This window comes from Cimex lectularius, unplaced genomic scaffold (genome assembly GCF_000648675.2).
Source record: "Cimex lectularius strain Harlan isolate CLEC.00 unplaced genomic scaffold, Clec_2.1 scaffold86, whole genome shotgun sequence".
Taxonomy (NCBI): domain Eukaryota; kingdom Metazoa; phylum Arthropoda; class Insecta; order Hemiptera; family Cimicidae; genus Cimex; species Cimex lectularius.
This window is the reverse complement of record NW_019392763.1, coordinates 1,347,491-1,365,976: the sequence shown is the minus strand read 5'-3', so window position 1 is coordinate 1,365,976 and position 18,486 is coordinate 1,347,491. Positions and strand designations below refer to the sequence as shown.

The 18,486-nt window shown below is 32.9% G+C and overlaps 2 protein-coding genes across 2 annotated transcripts in view; one reads left to right on the top strand and one right to left on the bottom strand.

The window, feature by feature from the left end:
- Nucleotides 1–15,134, top strand: part of LOC106664019 (progestin and adipoQ receptor family member 3) — a 48,872-nt gene extending 33,738 nt beyond the window's left edge. The window contains exons 2-7 of the mRNA XM_014389365.2: nt 8,272–8,441; nt 13,591–13,747; nt 13,815–13,967; nt 14,033–14,221; nt 14,294–14,384; nt 14,479–15,134. Of these exons, the coding sequence (XP_014244851.1) occupies nt 8,272–8,441; nt 13,591–13,747; nt 13,815–13,967; nt 14,033–14,221; nt 14,294–14,384; nt 14,479–14,618 (900 nt within the window). The 3' untranslated portion in view covers nt 14,619–15,134. The remainder of the gene's footprint in view (nt 1–8,271; nt 8,442–13,590; nt 13,748–13,814; nt 13,968–14,032; nt 14,222–14,293; nt 14,385–14,478) is intronic.
- LOC106664018 (dynein intermediate chain 2, ciliary-like) lies at nt 10,071–12,275 on the bottom strand. Its single transcript, XM_014389364.2, has one exon. It carries the CDS (start codon nt 12,174–12,176, stop codon nt 10,101–10,103), a length of 2,076 nt encoding a protein of 691 aa, XP_014244850.1. The 5' UTR covers nt 12,177–12,275; the 3' UTR covers nt 10,071–10,100.
- Nucleotides 15,135–18,486: the final 3,352 nt, after the last annotated feature.

The following is an 18,486-nucleotide window of genomic DNA, read 5'->3' as shown; positions in this document are numbered from 1 at the left end:
CACCGAGTACACCTGTCGGTAATGACGTTCAGATGATCTTGGATTGCTTCTGTGGCTAGTTCTGTAGATCTTAGATATAGGATTGCGGTGACGTCCGTTAAGGTTATGAGTTGGAATGTGTATGTCAGATGTGTGTATACGTTGTAGAGAATTGGACGTAGGATACTTCCTTGTGGAACGCCAGCCTGGATTGGCGTGATGTGTGAAAAAGTCGATGCCGATTCTCGCTTTAAACTATCAATCCGAGAGGAAGAACATTGTGGTGGCCACATCACTGCCACTACCGCTTATGGAATGTTCTCGCCCTCCACTCTGCAGCCAATCAGTGTAGAGCCCTTCCTAATATAAGCAGGGGCACTACACCACTGAAACCAGTCAGCCCGACGAGTCCCACCTATGAACAATCGATGACAGCAGACTCGTCTCCTCAACGAGGTCTCACAAATCACTAATGAACACCACCGTCATCGACATCGACCACGTTACTCGCAGCATTAGCCTGATACTCGCCTTCTAAACACAGCCGACGTGGCTGCTGCTCTCTGCTAATTGCTGCACTCGAGTCTCTTCATCCTCTGTGGAGTAAACCGACTCACGGCCCTCGGACCTCAGCGAACGGTTTACTCGGTCATGGACCACCAACGGCACACACACATGGTCCCGGCCTCGATTCATCGTCTCGACCCTACGAAACATCACTGGCCCTTTTCAAGGCCACCAAAACTCCGTCATTAAAACATCATCATGAGATAGTACATGTGAGGGATATAACTTGTAAAAGTGCCCGCGGTGCTACACTCGATCGAATGCTTCCGTAACGTCTACAAAATAGGGCCGAGCTGTTGTTTTTTTACAGCCTAGAATATCGTGTCTACTGTTCTGAAGCACTGCTGAACAGTAATGGGGGGATCGGAATCCAATTGACGGTTTGGAATTAAGTTTTTAGAGTCGAATATGGAAATTAGTATTTTAAGAATATGTTCGAAGATTTAGGATAAAAAAGGAAGGAGGCTTGTTGGTCTACAAGGAGTACAAGGAGTTTGTGTGGTTTTTGTTTTGAGGTTATTAAAGATAGTTTCCTGTATCATCAATCAAATAAATTTGGATCATTTTGTTATACCAAGTGGCGGCGTATAAACGTACAGAGGGTACATGATTGAGACGCGTTACTTGGTCCGTACTCTTTCGCTGAGTTGTTTCGCTCAACGAGTTCTTCAGTGAGGATCTACTTTCCTGAAGTATCAATTTTAAAAATTAAACATATCAACATAAACACATCGCATCGTTTTTATTTGAACAATGAAAGTATGGAAACAAATATAATAAAACAAATTTTTTTCCAGATAAATTCGGTTTGATATGTCGGTGTGAATGATCTTTCAAGGAGATTCCCGAGATAGCAGTGCCTTTTAAAAGCCAAATAGGAAAAATCGCTTCGGGCTAAACCTGCAAAAATATTGTTATCGACTTAAAATAATATTTTTATTTTATTCATTAAATAATAATCGTTTATAGTTTTAAAGTTGATGATGGATGTTGGATCATAAGTCAAGCTGAACCGGCATAGGGTAGCTTATTGGGTCTTCGCGTGTTTGTTGAATTACTCAACGACATTGCGCCATCTTCAGTGAGGAACTGGACAAATACTTACTATTAATGAAAAAGAGTTCCTAATTTGCCTGGCAAAGCCGAAACGCGCTTGTCGATTCAGCATTGTTCATAAAGTGTCCAAAACAAGGACCCAATGTAGTTTATACAAAAAATTTGCTGTATACACTGAACCAGAAAATAATTCTTATTTATATAATCATGCTTAACTTTGCTATTTCCTTATTTGTTTCGGTTTTACATTTTTGTTTATTTTTCACTCTATGACATCTTTAACAGCACAGTACATGTAATGTTGTTTTCATATGAGACTGAGATTTCTTAAGGTGTTTCGTACCGTTTCAAAATTCTACGTTCAAACGAGCCTTTGAACTTGCGATTTTGTCGCGTTACGAATGCTTAATTATCCAACTACGGCGTCGGAATCTTTAAATAATTGTTACGAACTATTACCGGACACCTGTTTTCAACATTTGACCTTCTCCTGGTTTGCAATGAGAGCATTTTCGCCTGATTCGCCCTTGATTTTGTTTTCGAAGTCGGCTCCTTTTTGCAAACGAAAGTTCGTCTGATACGATTATATGATCATAATTGAATAATCAAACAGCGTTTATCGAACTTTTAATGACCCACTCCCATCTCTACAGATAAAACGACTTTCAGAATCCTATATAAGACTTATTAATTACTTAGTAGCACTTTCTAAATATAATGTATAGATAACTTTTTTTGTCCAAAGTGCTTTCTTACTATTACAATTATTTCTCATAAGAAATATTCACGTGATTCTTACACTTTATTGCTGTTTATTTTCTTTACATTAAATAAAAACTTTATAATGATGAAACGGGGAGTGATATTGGGCTGATTACAGTCATGAAATTATTGTTCAAATTAAAACCGAACAAAATGAGAACTTAAATAAACTTAACGAATTTAACCTTAAAGAAGTCAAGAATGAAAATAGACCTGAACAAGCTAGGATATAATTGTGAGATTTTCCATGATGCCCAGGGGTGATGAACCTCAAATTGTGGTCACTACCAATCATGTAGGTCTACCTATCCTCAGATGTCAACTATAATTCGTTATTGATTTTATTTTTAAAATCATTTTCTTTTTGCAAACGAGTGGTGCATAGGATAGATAAAATTATACGAACAAAATTGAATAATCAAACAGCGTTTATCAAATTTTTTATGACCCATTCCCCTCGCTCCGACTCCAGTCGATAAAAAAGCTTGCAGAATCCTACATAATACCTATTAATTAGTACTTTCTAAATATAATAGATAATTTTGTTTTGTTCAAAGTGGTTTCTTACTTTTATAATTATTTTTTATGACAAAATAAATATTCTTGTGATTCTTACACTTTATTGCTGTTTATTATCTTTACATTAAATAAAAACCTTTATAATGATGCAATGGCGAGCGGTGTCTGGCAGACTCCAGTCATGAAATTACTGCTAAAATTAAAACCAAAAAAATGAGAACATCAATATTTCCAAAAATCAAAATAAAATTGTAAGACAAGTTACATATAGATGTAAAAAGTGACTAATAATTAATATTTCCAAAAATCAAAATAAAATTGCAAGATAACTTACAGACAAGACAAGTTACATACAGATATAAAAATTTATAATGATGCAATGAAAAGTGATGTTTGACAAATTTTCATCATGAAATTAGTATTAACACCAAAACCAAACAAACAGAAAATGTTAATATTTAAAAAAAAAATTAAAAGACAATTGGAAGACAACCTTGTCTTAAGCTTCAGCATGCTTAAGACTCCTGATTCAGCTAGTAGTCTTAATACATAAAGAATTGATATGATCTACACAAAATAAGGCTGGATATAGCTTAAAGAAGTCAAGAATGAAAACAGACCTGATCAAGGTAGGATTTATTTATGAGAATTTCCATGATATCTAGAGATACTGAAACTCAAATTTGGTCACTACCAATCATTTAGGTCTGCCTAACCTCTATCGACGTTGATCAGATGTCAACCATCATTCGCTGTTGATTTTTTTCTAAATCGGCTTTTTTTAAGGAATCGAGTGGTGCGTAGGGCAGATAAAATTATACGATCATAATTGAATAATCAAACAGCATTTATGGAGCTTTTAATGACCCCTCCCCTCGCTACTGATAAAACAGCTTTCAGAATCCTCTATAAGACCCATTAATTAGTACTTTCTAAATATAACAGTTTTTTTCTTTTTTTCTCTTTAGTTTAAGTGATTTCTTACTTTTATAATTATTTCTCATAAGAAAAGGAATTTTCTCATTATTCTTACACTTTATTGCTGTTTATTACCTTTACATTAAATAAAAACTTTATTTTTGAGTGGTGTTTTGGCAGATTACAGTCATGAAATTACTGTTAAAATTAAAACCAAACAAAATGAGAACGTTAATATTTTCAAAAATCAAAATAAAATTGTAAGACAACTTACAGACAAAACAAGTTACATACAAATGTAAAAACACACACAAAAACATCTATAGATAAAATAATGTAAAAATGTAAAACCACCAAAACCAAACCAACACAGAATGTCAATATTAAAAAAACAAAAACAAAAAAAACATCTTAATGACTCACTTTAAATGGCCCATGTACTGATAAAATTGAAATTCAGCATGCAAAATGTTCAAAGTGCTTTCTCACTTCTTGATTAGTTCTCTTAAAAAATAATTTTTCTCAGAATTCTTAGACTTTATCGCTGGTTTTTATTTGTTTATTATTGTAGAAATAATCTGTACAATAGATGTTGGCATTGGTCTTAATACCCAAAATAAAATAAATACCATAAGTGAAAGCAGAATAACAAAAATGACAAATTTTCTAAATCGCGCATAATATAATAATAATATTAAACCCCTAACCTTCCTTAAAAATAATATATTTTGCCCAAGATAACAGGTTTCTCATTTTAACTTCCTTTTCTAATGCAGAAAAGCACGTAAGAAATTTTATTTATTACGTTCCTGGTTGTTTTTATCTGTGAGTGAAACCAAATCTGGAGGGTTTTTTAAATATTTACTACGATCAGAAATGTGGAATTCACATTCAAAAAGGAAGTGTCCTATTTATCTGTGTATCTAATTTTAGGTTTAAACAAAATTGACAATAGTGCTTGGGATGGAATTTATATTTTAAGCCTTTGAGCCCTTATAAGTTGGGGTTTTTACACTAAACATCTTGAGTTGTCCAAAGACACATATTTTATTAATGAAATTATTTTATAGGTCCTGGCCAAACCTGCTAATTTGTCTGAAAATAGGGTTGAATGAATTTGATTGAATTTAATGATTTTTCAATGTCACATGAAAGACTTTTCAAAAAAAAAAAAAATTAATTAGATTACCCATTTTACCCTTTAGAATATTGGCATCTTGTGCTTTCCATACATCTTTTGCTCCAATCATTAAAAGATTGTTCTTAAGAGAAACTGCCCAGTTGAAAGGAATGTTTTTGCATTCAGACAAAGTAACTAACCGGCAGTAAGGCTGCCTTCATGGAGTGAAAATAGTTTGTACACAAACTTTAATTTCCTGTTAAAAAATCGAGTTGTCAAGTGAAAATAACTTGTTTCTAAATGAATTTAATATCCTGGATTATTGAAAGTAACATGAAGGATACGCTTAAAATATTTTTGTTGCACTTTTTTTATTTCATTTCCAAAGTTTGTGCCCCATACCTGAGAACTATACAATAAAATTGAAACTCTCAAAGAATTGAAGGTTTTTATTAATTTTGAGTATTGCCAGATTACTTTTATTTAAAACATAGGTAGCTGCTTGATTAAATTTTCTGGAGGATGAGACCACTCAAATAAATATATGATTTAGAAACCGGTAATGCCACATTCTCAGAGTTAAAACTTTTGAGCCTCCTTATTTATCCTGATTTTTGAAATGGCACAATTGTTAGATATTGTAGATGATTAAATGATCTACAAAAAAAAAATTAAAGCTGGACATAGCTTTAAGAAGACGAGAATCAAAACAGACCTGTACAAGCTAGGATACAATTGTGAAATTTTTCCATGATATCCTGTGGTTATGAACCTGAAATTTGGTCGCTAACTTTCATTTATGTTAACCATCATTCGCTGTTGATTTTATTTTCTAAATCGGCTTTTTTTTGCAATCGATGACGGGGGCGATATGATTGAACTATCATGTATAAACAAACAGCGTTTATCGAATTACTCATCTTGTTACTGATAAAACAGCTTTCAGAATTTTGTATTAGACTCTTTAATTAATACTTTCTAAATATCTATCATGTATAGATAATTTTTTGTCAGAATATTTCTAACTTTTTTAATTAATACTCTTACAAAAAAAACTTTTCTCATGATTCTTATTGTTATTTATGAACTTTACATTACATACAGATGTAAAGACTTATAATGATGCGATGGAAAGTGATTTTTGACAGATTTTCTTCGTGAAACTAGTATTCACACCAAAGCCAAACAAATAAAGAATGTTAATAGTTAAAAAAAAATGAAAAGAGAATTGTGAGACAACCTTGTTTAAAGCCCCAACATACTTAAGACTCCTGATTCAGCTAGAGCTGTAGATTGGTGATCTACAAAAAATTAAGGATGGACTTAAAGAAGTCTTGAATGAAAACACACCTGTACAAAGTAGGATATAATTATGAGATTTTCCATGATATCTAGGGGTTTTGAACCTAAAATTGGGTCGCTACCAATCTTTTAGGTTTACCTATCCTTGCCGGGTTGATCTGTCAGATGTCAACCATCAGTCCCCTTGGTTTTATTTTCCAATTAGCTTCTTTCAGGAATCGAGTGGTGCATAGGGCAGATAAAATTATACAATCATAATTGAATAAGCAAACAGCATTTATAAAACGCTTAATGACTCACTTTAAATGGCATTTTAGTGATAAAATTGAAATTCAGAATGTATAACGACTCATTTGATAGCATAGATGAAATTTTTTTATAAGGATAGCGCAGTAGCAAATGGTTTTTTTTCAGATTTCAATTATGAAACTAGTATTAATAAAAACAAACAAATAGAATGGAAATATTGAAAAAAAATGAAAATTTTAAAAGAGACAGTCTTGTGTTAAGCTACAATATTTAATAAATAAGTTTATTTTATAGATGGTTAGATGTTTTATAACAAATTAAGGATGAACATAGCTTTATGAAGAAGGGAACAAAAACAAACTGTTACCAGTGTAATTACAATAGTAAAAAAGAGGTAAGACCAAAACAAATTTTATAGGAGGAGAACTCGCCTATTAAGAATGACTATTATAGGAAAGCGGCCATCAGGGTTCCAGTTAACGGGGTAGATTAACTGGGATGGTAGTGAATCTGGGCTGGGGTATGCAAAAAGGGATTGATAGAATTTTTAAAGCGGTTTTTGCTGCTTCTGGAACAGTGAGAATTATTAACATTTTAATGTAGAATAAGGTTTGATTGATGAATGGTTATCAATTTTTCTTAGGACTTTTGAACATTTTGGTAGCTGGAATGCTTAGTTGACCCCCCAAAATTTAATATCACAAGTCCACATAGGTTCGAGAATCATGGTTAAATCAATCTTTTGTAGTTTATTGGAAATTGGATCATCTATTATCATTGATCATAGTTTGTAGGTTTTGTTTAGTTCCTTCTATTTTATATTTTTCCTTCATTCTTGTGGGCTTTATTCTAAGTAAGTCATATGTCCCAGAGTGTTTGACAGGGGTACAGTAATTTGCCTGAGTGCGAAGTTTGGGAAGTTTCTCAATAGGTTCTTTATATGAGAAAAAAGTGTTCTATCATTAGTAAAAGTGGTGAGGATTGTTTCTGGGAAAATAGGAATGTAAGCAGTTTACATCATGAAAAATAGAAGTCCAAGAATGCTCCCTTGTGGGATGCCAGCTTGGTCAGGTTAGAAAGGGGATATCACTGTGCTCTGTCTGACTTTGAAATAATGGTCAAAAAGTTGCAATTTTAAGATTAGTTAGTAGGGACTATAATGCAGTCAGCTCCCATAAAATTCTCAATGGTGATGCCATTTACACAATCTCTGAAAGTAAACCATCTGCCATGCATGAAGCCTTGGCAACCTGACAGTTCTCAATCCTGATGAACTTTGATTTTCAACATTTTAATACTCATTTAGAGTTCAATAATGAAAATATAAAAATGATGTAAGAGTTTTTTTTTAATTTTGAAGGTAAAACTTATACATGGACAAAGGCAAACCTTGTTGTAAATTCACTAATTTCATGGTCCGCTTAACCAATTAATATATTACAATTAATTAAGGTTTTTAGTTGAGATAAAAAAGTCAATGGCACGAACGGGATTCGAACCCACGATCTTCGGCTTGATATGCCACTGCTCTACCACTTGAGCTATCGTGACCTCGATGCACTCAGACACCAACTTCCCATCTCAACCACACCTTTTGAATTTTCCCTCCTTTTTGCCATTTTTCAATTGTCTTAAATGTTTCTGTAGAATTGAGGACTGGCGGAGTAAAAACTATGTGCACATAACAAACTAGATTTATTTAAAAAATATCCATGATGATTTTAACCAATCATTTAATAGCACACATCTTTGACAAACCTGTAAATAATATTTATTAATTGTAATTCCTATTATTGCAGAATACCGAAGAAAAAAGCGAGAAGGAGAAGGAACTTATCGGACAAGATGTCATCACTGGCCAGCCCATCACTCTGCTCAATTTCCACGATGCGCCTACTTATCTTCAGTTCAACCCTTATATCCGGTCAGGATATAGAGGATATCTCTCGACTAAGATGTGCTTTGAGAGGTAATTAACACAAATTTTTTAAATTGTTTCAAACTTAAATTCACTAATTTCGTGGTCTGCTTGACCAATTAATATATTACAATTAATTAAGGCTTTTAGTTGAGATAAAAAAGTCAATGGCATGAGCAGGATTCGAACCCATGATCTTCAGCTAGATACGCCGCTGCTCTACCACTTGAGCTATCGTGACCTCGATCTACTGAGACACTAACTTCCCATCTCAATTCAAAAGGTGGGGTTGAGATGGGAAGTTAGTGTCTGAGTGGATCAAGGTCATGATAGCTCAAGTGGTAGAGCAGCGGCGTATCTAGCCGAAGATCGTGGGTTCGAATCCCGCTCGTGCCATTGACTTTTTTTATCTCAACTAAAAACCTTAATTAATTGTAGTTGTTTCAAACCTTTTGTGAATAGACAAATTGAAACTTGTTATACTTACAAATACAAATTTTTCTGGAAAACAATTATAAAATAATCACAAGGAAAAATAGGTTGTGAGATTTCTTTGTGTTGTCTTTGAGTAAATGAATTATTACTGATCATTTTGGTCTAACCATCCTCGCTGTGTTGGTCGTTGCATTTTGGCGTAGTGCCATATAAATTGTTGGATTTGTGTCCTCATGAAGATGGTGAAAGGTGTTCAACAAAGAATTGAGCTGTTCAGGCAAAATTCTGTACAAATGTACATAATCTGAAGTTACTTCATGCTAATCAAATATAAAAATTGCTTTTTAATAAAATTTTAAATACTAAGCATTACTTATACATACCAGTTCTTTGATCTTGTATCACCTATTTTTTTTTTTTTTTTTTTTTTTTGGCTTTGCCATTTCAGCATCCGCCTTGTATTACCTAAAACATTCTGAATCTGCTACAAGCCTTGTTATTGTGAGTTTTTCCGTTCTAATTGGACCTGTTAAACATTTAACGCTTTAGTATAAATTCTGAAGAAAACTTACAAAATTATACATACCTTCTTTGAAACATCAAAGGCTAAATTATTTTGCAATCATTAGTGTTATATTGAATAGAATACACAATTTAAAAAAAAAAACAACCACTATATTTTACGCACATGGAGTGAAAATATTTTGAAATAATTACTAACTTTGTTGAATATTTTTACTTGTTCAAATTTAGCGATTAATAAATACGGCAATGAGAATAATCAGCCCAGATAGCCTTTTGTTCTGTTATTAAGCAGGCTTATTAATTTTTGAGTAAACGATATTGAACAATCAAGCAAGTAAAAATATTTCAATTTTTTTGTGTGGTGATTAGTGACAGTTAATCGATATTTATTTAGAAATCATGAGATGCGGTCTGGTGTGATGTAGGTTTCAGACTGCATCTCACGATTTCTAAATAAATATTTCAATTATTAATTTTTTTCTGTGAATATTATCTATGTACTTTGATTCAATACATTTATTTAATACTTAACAGCTTTTTGTTAAATAGATTTTTTAAATACTTACAAATATACATTGCTGGAAAGAAAGTTATGAAATAAAGTCATTGCACAGATAATGATATAGTTACTTATTATTATAATCTTTGTAAAAATTAAGGTATGAAAAAAAAAACATTGTGACCACTCATAAAAACGGTAAAAAATTAAAATTGTAGTGCTATTATTAGGATAATACATAATTAAATTACTTACTTTGTATCCCCTACTAGGATAATTGCTAGCTTCTGGTTGAATTGAAGTCGTGTAGGGCTTGAGTGATCAAACAAGAATATGGTCTGTACACATACTGCATCAAATTTGTTAATATTCATGTCAAATATTTGAATATTGCCATCCGAAGTAATAGCTGCGAATATCGAACTCGAATAAGGCGACCATGTAACATCTCCGACCGCACATTCTAAATCATAAACTAGAAGTGGTTTGCTACGGTTCGACTCCCATATTTTTATAGTCCAGTCGTCGCTGCAAGACATGAATATGTCAGTGATGTACGTGTTAAAAGTAACACAATTCACGGCCATGTCATGTCCTAGATATTTAAACGTTGGTGTTGTGGCGTAGGACACATTGCACTGAAATATATCGCCTTCGGCAGATCCGACCAAAAAGGCTTCGTAGTTTTCAGGATGAAGGGTTAAACATTGGGCAGTGGCAGGGAGTGTCAATTTAACACCCATGATGTCATCTAAATGGTCATTGTCCAAATATAATGTAGTTATGTTAAAATGAAGTAAGCATGTTTCTACGATGATCCATTTTGTTACTTTCCCATCAAGCGCTACAGACAGGAAACTCAATTTTCCATCTCTTGGATCAGAACTCCATTGCACTTCCCAAACAGGTCCAACATGTTTGTTTTCAAGCGTGCTTGAAAAAACTGTTTCTTCTTCTATCAAATTGTGAACTGATACGGTACCGTCGTACAACCCTACAGCCATATAATTCGGTTTGGACTTGTTAAAGTTGACACACATAGCTCCGCTTCTTACTCTTATAACTGATTCAGGAAATGCAGGATTTTTTAATGAATAAACGCAAATCATACCAGTTTCGTATTTAGCACAGAATTTAAAAGATCCATAAGCAACGCAGAACATATCTTGATACTTGGGATGCCATGATATATATGTGACGGTCAACCCGACACTTTCTTCATAGGAAAACTCCCACAATGGTAAAACCGCCCCTTCTAAAATTCTGTATGTATCAGCCGGATCATCATAAAAGTGACAATCCAGTGCAAACTCTTCATACATGTACTGATTTACCATTCTTTCCATGAGTTGAGTCCCTTTGAGGAGACGCACAAATATTGATTCTGCTGGGGTCAAAACAACCTTAAGCTCTTTTTTTTCTTTCTTTTTTAAAACAAGTGCTTTTAGTTTTTTTGCTTTTTCTTTGACTTGTTGTTGTAAGTCATAATCGTATCCATAATAATCTGTCATGTTCCATTGCGTTACAATTCCCTTCATTGATATTCTGGTTGGAGCTTTTGTTTGTGTTGTTTTGTTTCTTGTTATTATTGGGGTTGTAAGTACTGCCCTTTCGTTAAAATTAAATTGATTCGGTAACTTTTTATCACCTGTGTCAAATTCTTCATAATCAAAAGTGTCTTTTTCTTCTTCTTCTACTTCTTCTTCCCTCATTTCCTCTTCTTCAATAATTTCTTCCTCTTCTGCTAATTCCTCTTCAAGTTTAGTATTGTCTTGCGAGGGAGGTAGAAATTTTAGAATGGACAGATTATCATCCTCATCTTCAGGTTCGACTATGAATTTTTCTGGCTCTAGCCTTCTTCTCTGCATAATTGCTTCTGGTGAATCATGGACGACAACATTCCCTTCTATCTCATATAGGAAAACTTCTGTTGCTTTTGTATCAGTTGGGACAAATTCTCCACTGCTGTATTCATACATAACATGGTGGATAACATGAAGGGGATCGGTTGGCGTCAATTCACGCTGGTAAATCATGGTAAGGTCAATTTCTTCTTTTTCCTGTGCTTTTTTATCTTTCTTACTTTTTTTCTTTTTCTTCACCAACCTTTCTTGAAACCTCTGTCTTTTTATAAATGAGTCGTCTTTACTTTTCTCTTGTTCCTCAAGTTGTTTATTTGCCTTTATTTCTTGTCTGAGGTATGTGTATGAATCAACCGATTCTACTGAGGGCGCACGAGTTATATCAAATTTCTCAGTCGTGACGTATAGTTTGTCAAATTCAGGGTTAACAACCCACAATGGGTGGGAGGCAGGATATTTAGACATTTTTGCTTGGTTGTTGAGCCAAAATTATTTTCTATTAGTTATAAATAAAGAACTTAAAAGTGTAAACTAAATACTTTCTAGTCTAATATTTTATTTTTATTTCCCTGGTAACAATTGCTTATTAGGTAATAAAACATATGTATATTAGTACTTACTTATCAACATTAAATAATTAACAATTAATTAAGGTTTTCAGTTGAGATAAAAAAGTCAATGGCACGAGCAGGATTCGAACGTGTGATCTTTGGCTTGACATGCCGCTGCTCTACCACTTGAGCTATCGTGACCTCGATCCACTCGGACACCAACTTCCCACATCAACCACACCTTTTGAATTTTCCCTCCTTTTTGCCATTTGTCAATCGAGGTCACGATTTTGTAACTTTTTATGTATCTCATCTTATTTAATACAATCTTACATATTATTTTCTTATCCTACATAAAAAATCAGATTATGTAAACGTATAAACATGCAAATACATGCACAACAAAGACAGAAATGCATAGTAAACAAAAATTAAATTACTTAAAATATATATATATTTTTTTGGCTGGTTCATTGGCAAGAACAATGGAAGAAAGTTTCATAAAAGCATTGATCCTAGCCTTCCCATGTGAGTAAATATTGATACAAAAAAGTTTTAAAAAATATCTAAAGTTGAACGTTATTTTATTGTAATTAGTATCTTACAATTAATTAAGGTTTTCAGTTGAAATAAAAAAGTCAATGGCACGAGTGGGATTTTCGAATCATCGGCTTGATACGCCGTGCTCTACCACTTGAGCTATCGTGACCTCGATCCACTCGGACACCAACTTCATACAACTTTTATGGAGTGGATCAAGGTCACGATAGCTCAAGTGGTAGAGCAGCGGCGTATCAAGCCGAAGATCGTGGGTTCGAATCCCGCTCGTGCCATTGACTTTTTTATCTCAACTTAAAACCTTAATTAATTGTAAGATATTAATTGGTCAAGCGGACCACGAAACTAGTGAATTTAATAAGTTTAAAATGAAGTATACTTCACTAAAGCTCTCTGTGGCCATTTCATTTGTCGCCGAGAATCAAATTGATTACACAACATTTGAAAAATGGCAAAAAGAAGAGAAAATTCTAAAGGTGTGGTTGAGATGGGAAGTTAGTATCTGAATGGATCGAGGTCACGATAGCTCAAGTGGTAGAGCAGCGGCGTATCTAGCCGAAGATCGTGGGTTCGAATCCCGCTCGTGCCATTGACTTTTTTTATCTCAACTGAAAACCTTAATTAATTGTAAGATATTAATTGGTCAAGCGGACCACGAAATTAGTGAATTAAATAATTTAATTAAAGTATTATCACTAATAATACTGTTTTGAAATATTGAGAAGAAATTGTTATGAAATTTATGTATAATATTAATAATTTTGTTGTAGCATGTTCTGGTTAACAAATGAGACTGTAAATATTTGGTCTCACATATTTGGATGGATGCTGTTTGTCGGTCTCACTCTTTATGATTTGTGCCTGCTCAACATCCATGCTTCACTGACTGATAAGTTTATCGTAGGCTTATTATTAGCATGTTTTCAGGTAAATAACAATGTAAACTTGATGAAATAATTGAAAAGTGATGCTTATAGTAATATTTATTTTACAGATATGTATGCTCATGTCTTCACTTTATCACATATTTTCGTGCAGAAGTGAAGAACACTTCAATGCTTTCCTGTCGTTTGATTTACTAGGGATTGCTCTGAGCATGCTAGGTATATACATGACTGGCGTTTATTATGCGTTTTGGTGTAATAAGGTAATCGCTGTTAATTTTTTTTAAAAATATTTAAAATAATTTTTTAAATATAATTTGTTTAATAGGGTTGGCAGTCATTTTATCTATCCACTGTGTTAGCCATATTTCTGGTCGCCATGGCATTGCAAGTGCCAAGATTTAATGTGGATTCAAGCATAAAAATCACCACTTTTGTATGCTGGGCGACGTACGGCGTCATACCTACCTTGCACTGGACGGTGATGATGGGAGGTCTTGAAAATCCTCTCGTTGCAGTGAGTTTTGTACAATTTAAAAATTCTTCTACATAAAAAAAACTATGTAACTATTTTTAAATATCTTTTCAGCTCTTGCTTCCCAGAGTTGTAATGATGTATGTGATTATCACAATCGCTTTTGTAATTTACATCACAAGAATTCCTGAGCGATTCTTTACAGGTATTTATTTTCTTTATATAATATTTTGTTCTACTTACATTCTAAAGTTTCAGTTATGTTCAATAAATTTGTAAAAAATATTTTCTGTTTGCAGGAAGAGTCGACTACATAGGATCGTCACATCAATGGTGGCATTTCTTTGTCGTCCTTGCGCTTTACTATTGGCACAACACTGGAATAAAATACATTGAATATAGAATGAACCACGGCTGTTTATTTGATTTTACTTCATGACAATCTGCTAAGGAAACATTAAATAAAATTAATATTTATAATCTGTTAGAATAGATCTCCATTATTCCAAATCTGCGCTGCAAATATTTATTTAAATTACAATTTATATGATCTAAAAATAAATTTATAAATCAATTACCGCCGTAAGAGCTGTAGGGGATGTAAAATATGTTCCAGAAAAGTGCCCTTATTATCAGTCAGAGTAGATTTAGATTGACTTTTTATTTCATTTGACTGGAGAGGCTTTCGTGTAATTGCCTTTTTACTACGATCAGCTCTCTCGTTCCAGTGAGCAAACTGTGATAAATCATGATATTTCTGGACAATTTTAGTTTGTTGTTTTTGATGGAAGCTCAACGAATAGTTATTAATTTTATCATTAACAACATTTAGAAAATTTGAAAGAAATCGATTAATTTCCTATCAAGCAAACATGGTTGAGGTTTTGCAATTTTTTTTTACTATGGAACATTTTTAAGAATCCATGTAATATTTATTAGGCAAAAATATTGCAATATCATGTATTAAGAGTTATATATAAATAATGTCATTTTTGCTTTATGCTTGTACAAATATTTATCAATGATTTGTGTTTTATAAAAAAAATATGTATATTTAACCAAGATTTTTCTGTTAAGTTATAGAAATAACATTAGTTAGTTTTATTTAATATTTTATTTAACAAAATAGAACTAGTATGAAATAAAATAAAAATAAAACTGGGCTTGCAGAGATTTGTAAATATTTATTAAAACGCTAATTCCATCAAAAACAACAATAAATATATTTTGATATGTATGTAATAAAAAACTTATTGAATATGAGCAGTAGTATATATTCATGAAAGAAAAGCATAAAAAAATTTATTATTATATAAATAGGAATTAAAAATAAAATACAATGTTTGTATCTAAAATAATTTATATGTTTCTTTTATAAATTATGTTGAATTTTTATTTTTATACTCTGCTATTTACAGTAAATACTGAAAGTTATGAATTAATATGAAAGTATAAAACACATCTAAGTTAACATTGAAGTTTCAGCGAAAAATGTCTTCCAATAAGTATTACAAAGTAGAAATAAATTTTGGTTATTTTATTTTCGTAGCTGTACTTAACTTTTCTACATGCCAGTTGAAAAGTGATTTATATTTTTTAATAAAAGTTGTAGTACAAAAGATCATTGTTTACGCTATCTTTTTAACAATAATTAAAATATGAAAGTAATGAGATAAGTAAATAAGCATATATACAATAGTTTCTTTTTATTTCATGTTAATGTAACCTCGATGAAATAAAATCTAATTGTGTAGATTGTTTTTAAGAAATGGTTTAAGGTCAGATGGTTGTGTATATGCTATCTTCACCTGTGGTGAATCTTGGTCGCATATCTGTGATATGAAGGGGTTTTGTTTTATTTTAATAATAAAAAAATCCTAAAAAAATTGTTTTATTTTAACTCCGTTTAAATCATAAAGCAATAACTTATGTTGGATGACCTTCTAGGGTCAGATCCTGTTGCCCTGGTGACTTGATCTTTTTGACTTCGATGGTACCCATGTCTTCACTTCAAACTAAGGATCTCCTCCTCTCAAACTATTTCCTGAATCTAAGATCCTACCTGATAATTACAGTCAACTTCCAAAAAAAGCAATAGTTTTCTTAAGCACACTCTATAACACAACCCTATAGAATAGAAGTTCTCTAATTTTCTGCCAATCCATAAACCCAATAAAATTCATCACCTTCCAAATTTCTATTGTCCTGTCAGTGTATTATCATTTTTTTGGAAAATCTTACAAAACCATTTAAAAACCAATCCTTCTCATTCTCAATTCTTTAATATTATCCTGGACCATACAACCCTCACTACTACTGGCAAACTCACTGCTGCAGTTGGAGAGGAGTGATATGATTATTAACCGGACATTGCATCTGAGAAAACACTACATAACAAAGGCATATGTAACGGCAATCCCATTTGCAAATTATGTAATGAGGAGGAAGAAACAGCCAACCATATCATCTTCGAAACCGAAGAAACAGCTCAATGGAGACATGACCTAGCATACAGAAGAAAACCTAGGGAACAAAATTGTGGTACCAACAGTCGATGACATAATAGTTCTGAGAAGAAGGATTGAGTTGATTTCACTGATCTGTACAATATGACAGAAGGCTGCAGTGCATGGGGAGTACAAACCCCGCTTCCTAGTATCCATCATCATCATCCTGGACCATCAATTTTGATATATTCTACTGAACAGTGTCATCATGTATTAGATACCATTGTATTCTCTCAAAAAGAAAGACTGCTGCTCAAGGGCCTTTATTGATGTGGAACCAGGCTTTTGATTGAATCTGGCATCAGGGTTTACACTGGACGCTGAAGAGCATCTTCTAGCAGTTTTGTTTGGATCCTTTCCTTTGAAAAGGGTGGACGCAGAAGATCCACAGGGTAGCGTCCTAGTTTTATTGTTAAAATCAGTATTCATGGCTGAGATCCACTCTCATTTCGATACTATAGGACATACATAAAACTGGTCCTAGTGCACTGCCTTATGGTACACCAGTATGTATGGACTAAGATATGATTCCATCGTACTACACTGAGAATGTCCAGGGTTGTAAAAATAAGCAATAATTCTGTACAGTGTGTCCAACAAATATTTCTTTACGTTCACCAAAAGCCATACACGGCAATAGCGTTTTTTGGTGTCCAGTATTTTGTTGACTACTTGAAAAAGTTAAGATTCAAATATTTAAATTAACAGAGGATGAGTTAATTTTATAATTACTGATTACTGATTTATAAAAGCTCAAATCTGCACATGTATATGAACTTGATTATTTAGAGACTGTGAGATGCAGTCTGGTGTGATGTGGGATTAAAAAACATTTTCTTTATTGTGCCAATATTTCAATCTTTATTGAGATCATCTTCAGGGCCTGGGAAGATGATCTCAATAAAGATCAAAACTAATCCATATTTGTTTAGTGGCCATAATTGACCATATTAATTATTCCAATTAATTATTCTTTTCATCTCAACCTGAAATTAAAATCCACATGAGGGTAAAATAAAATACAAGAAAATAGCTAAAACCAAGATGAACAGGAATGATCAAGCAGCAGAGAAAAATTCAACCTTTAATGAATCACCTAAAATATTATTATTATACAACATCTTAATAATTCAATATTTCAGGCTGAAAGTCGCAAAGATGAAATTCAAAAAATCAAATACCAGGAGATAATAAAACTGTTCATCAGTGCCGGTTATTTCCGTGCGGAAATTAAAGGGCTGAGTGAGTTTGACAAAGTTGTCAGAGGGATGACCTGGTGCATTGATGTATGTACGACTTGGATGTTAATCTCCTCTTCCAGGAGAATTCAACCATCGGTCAAAAAATGTAAAATGTTAACTAAGAGATTAAAATGAATGAATAATTTAACTTTTTTTTTTTTTCAGCACTTTAACCGAGAAAATAGTAGCTGTTTTACCAAAAATGAAATGCCCTTATACAATAGAACCTCATCAGATCCAGGGTTTAGACTTTATTCACATCCATCCTGTTATAGAAGTACGTTTCGTTTTTGGTACCTTTGTAAGCTTTGTCTTTCTAAACGATATCCTTGGTTTCAGAGGATGGTGAAAAAATCACTGGAAAACAGGGAAGAAAGAGGCGACTATATTAGACAGTATGCGGTTCATCAATTCAACATGCAGTACTGTTTCCCGAATGAAAGGCCAAATGAAAATTTCATTTTGAGATATATAAACAAAGCTAAATCGTCAAATGTAATTTATAGACTATAATAAATACTTTTTACTATTATCTTTTATACAAAACACTTTAGTTTAT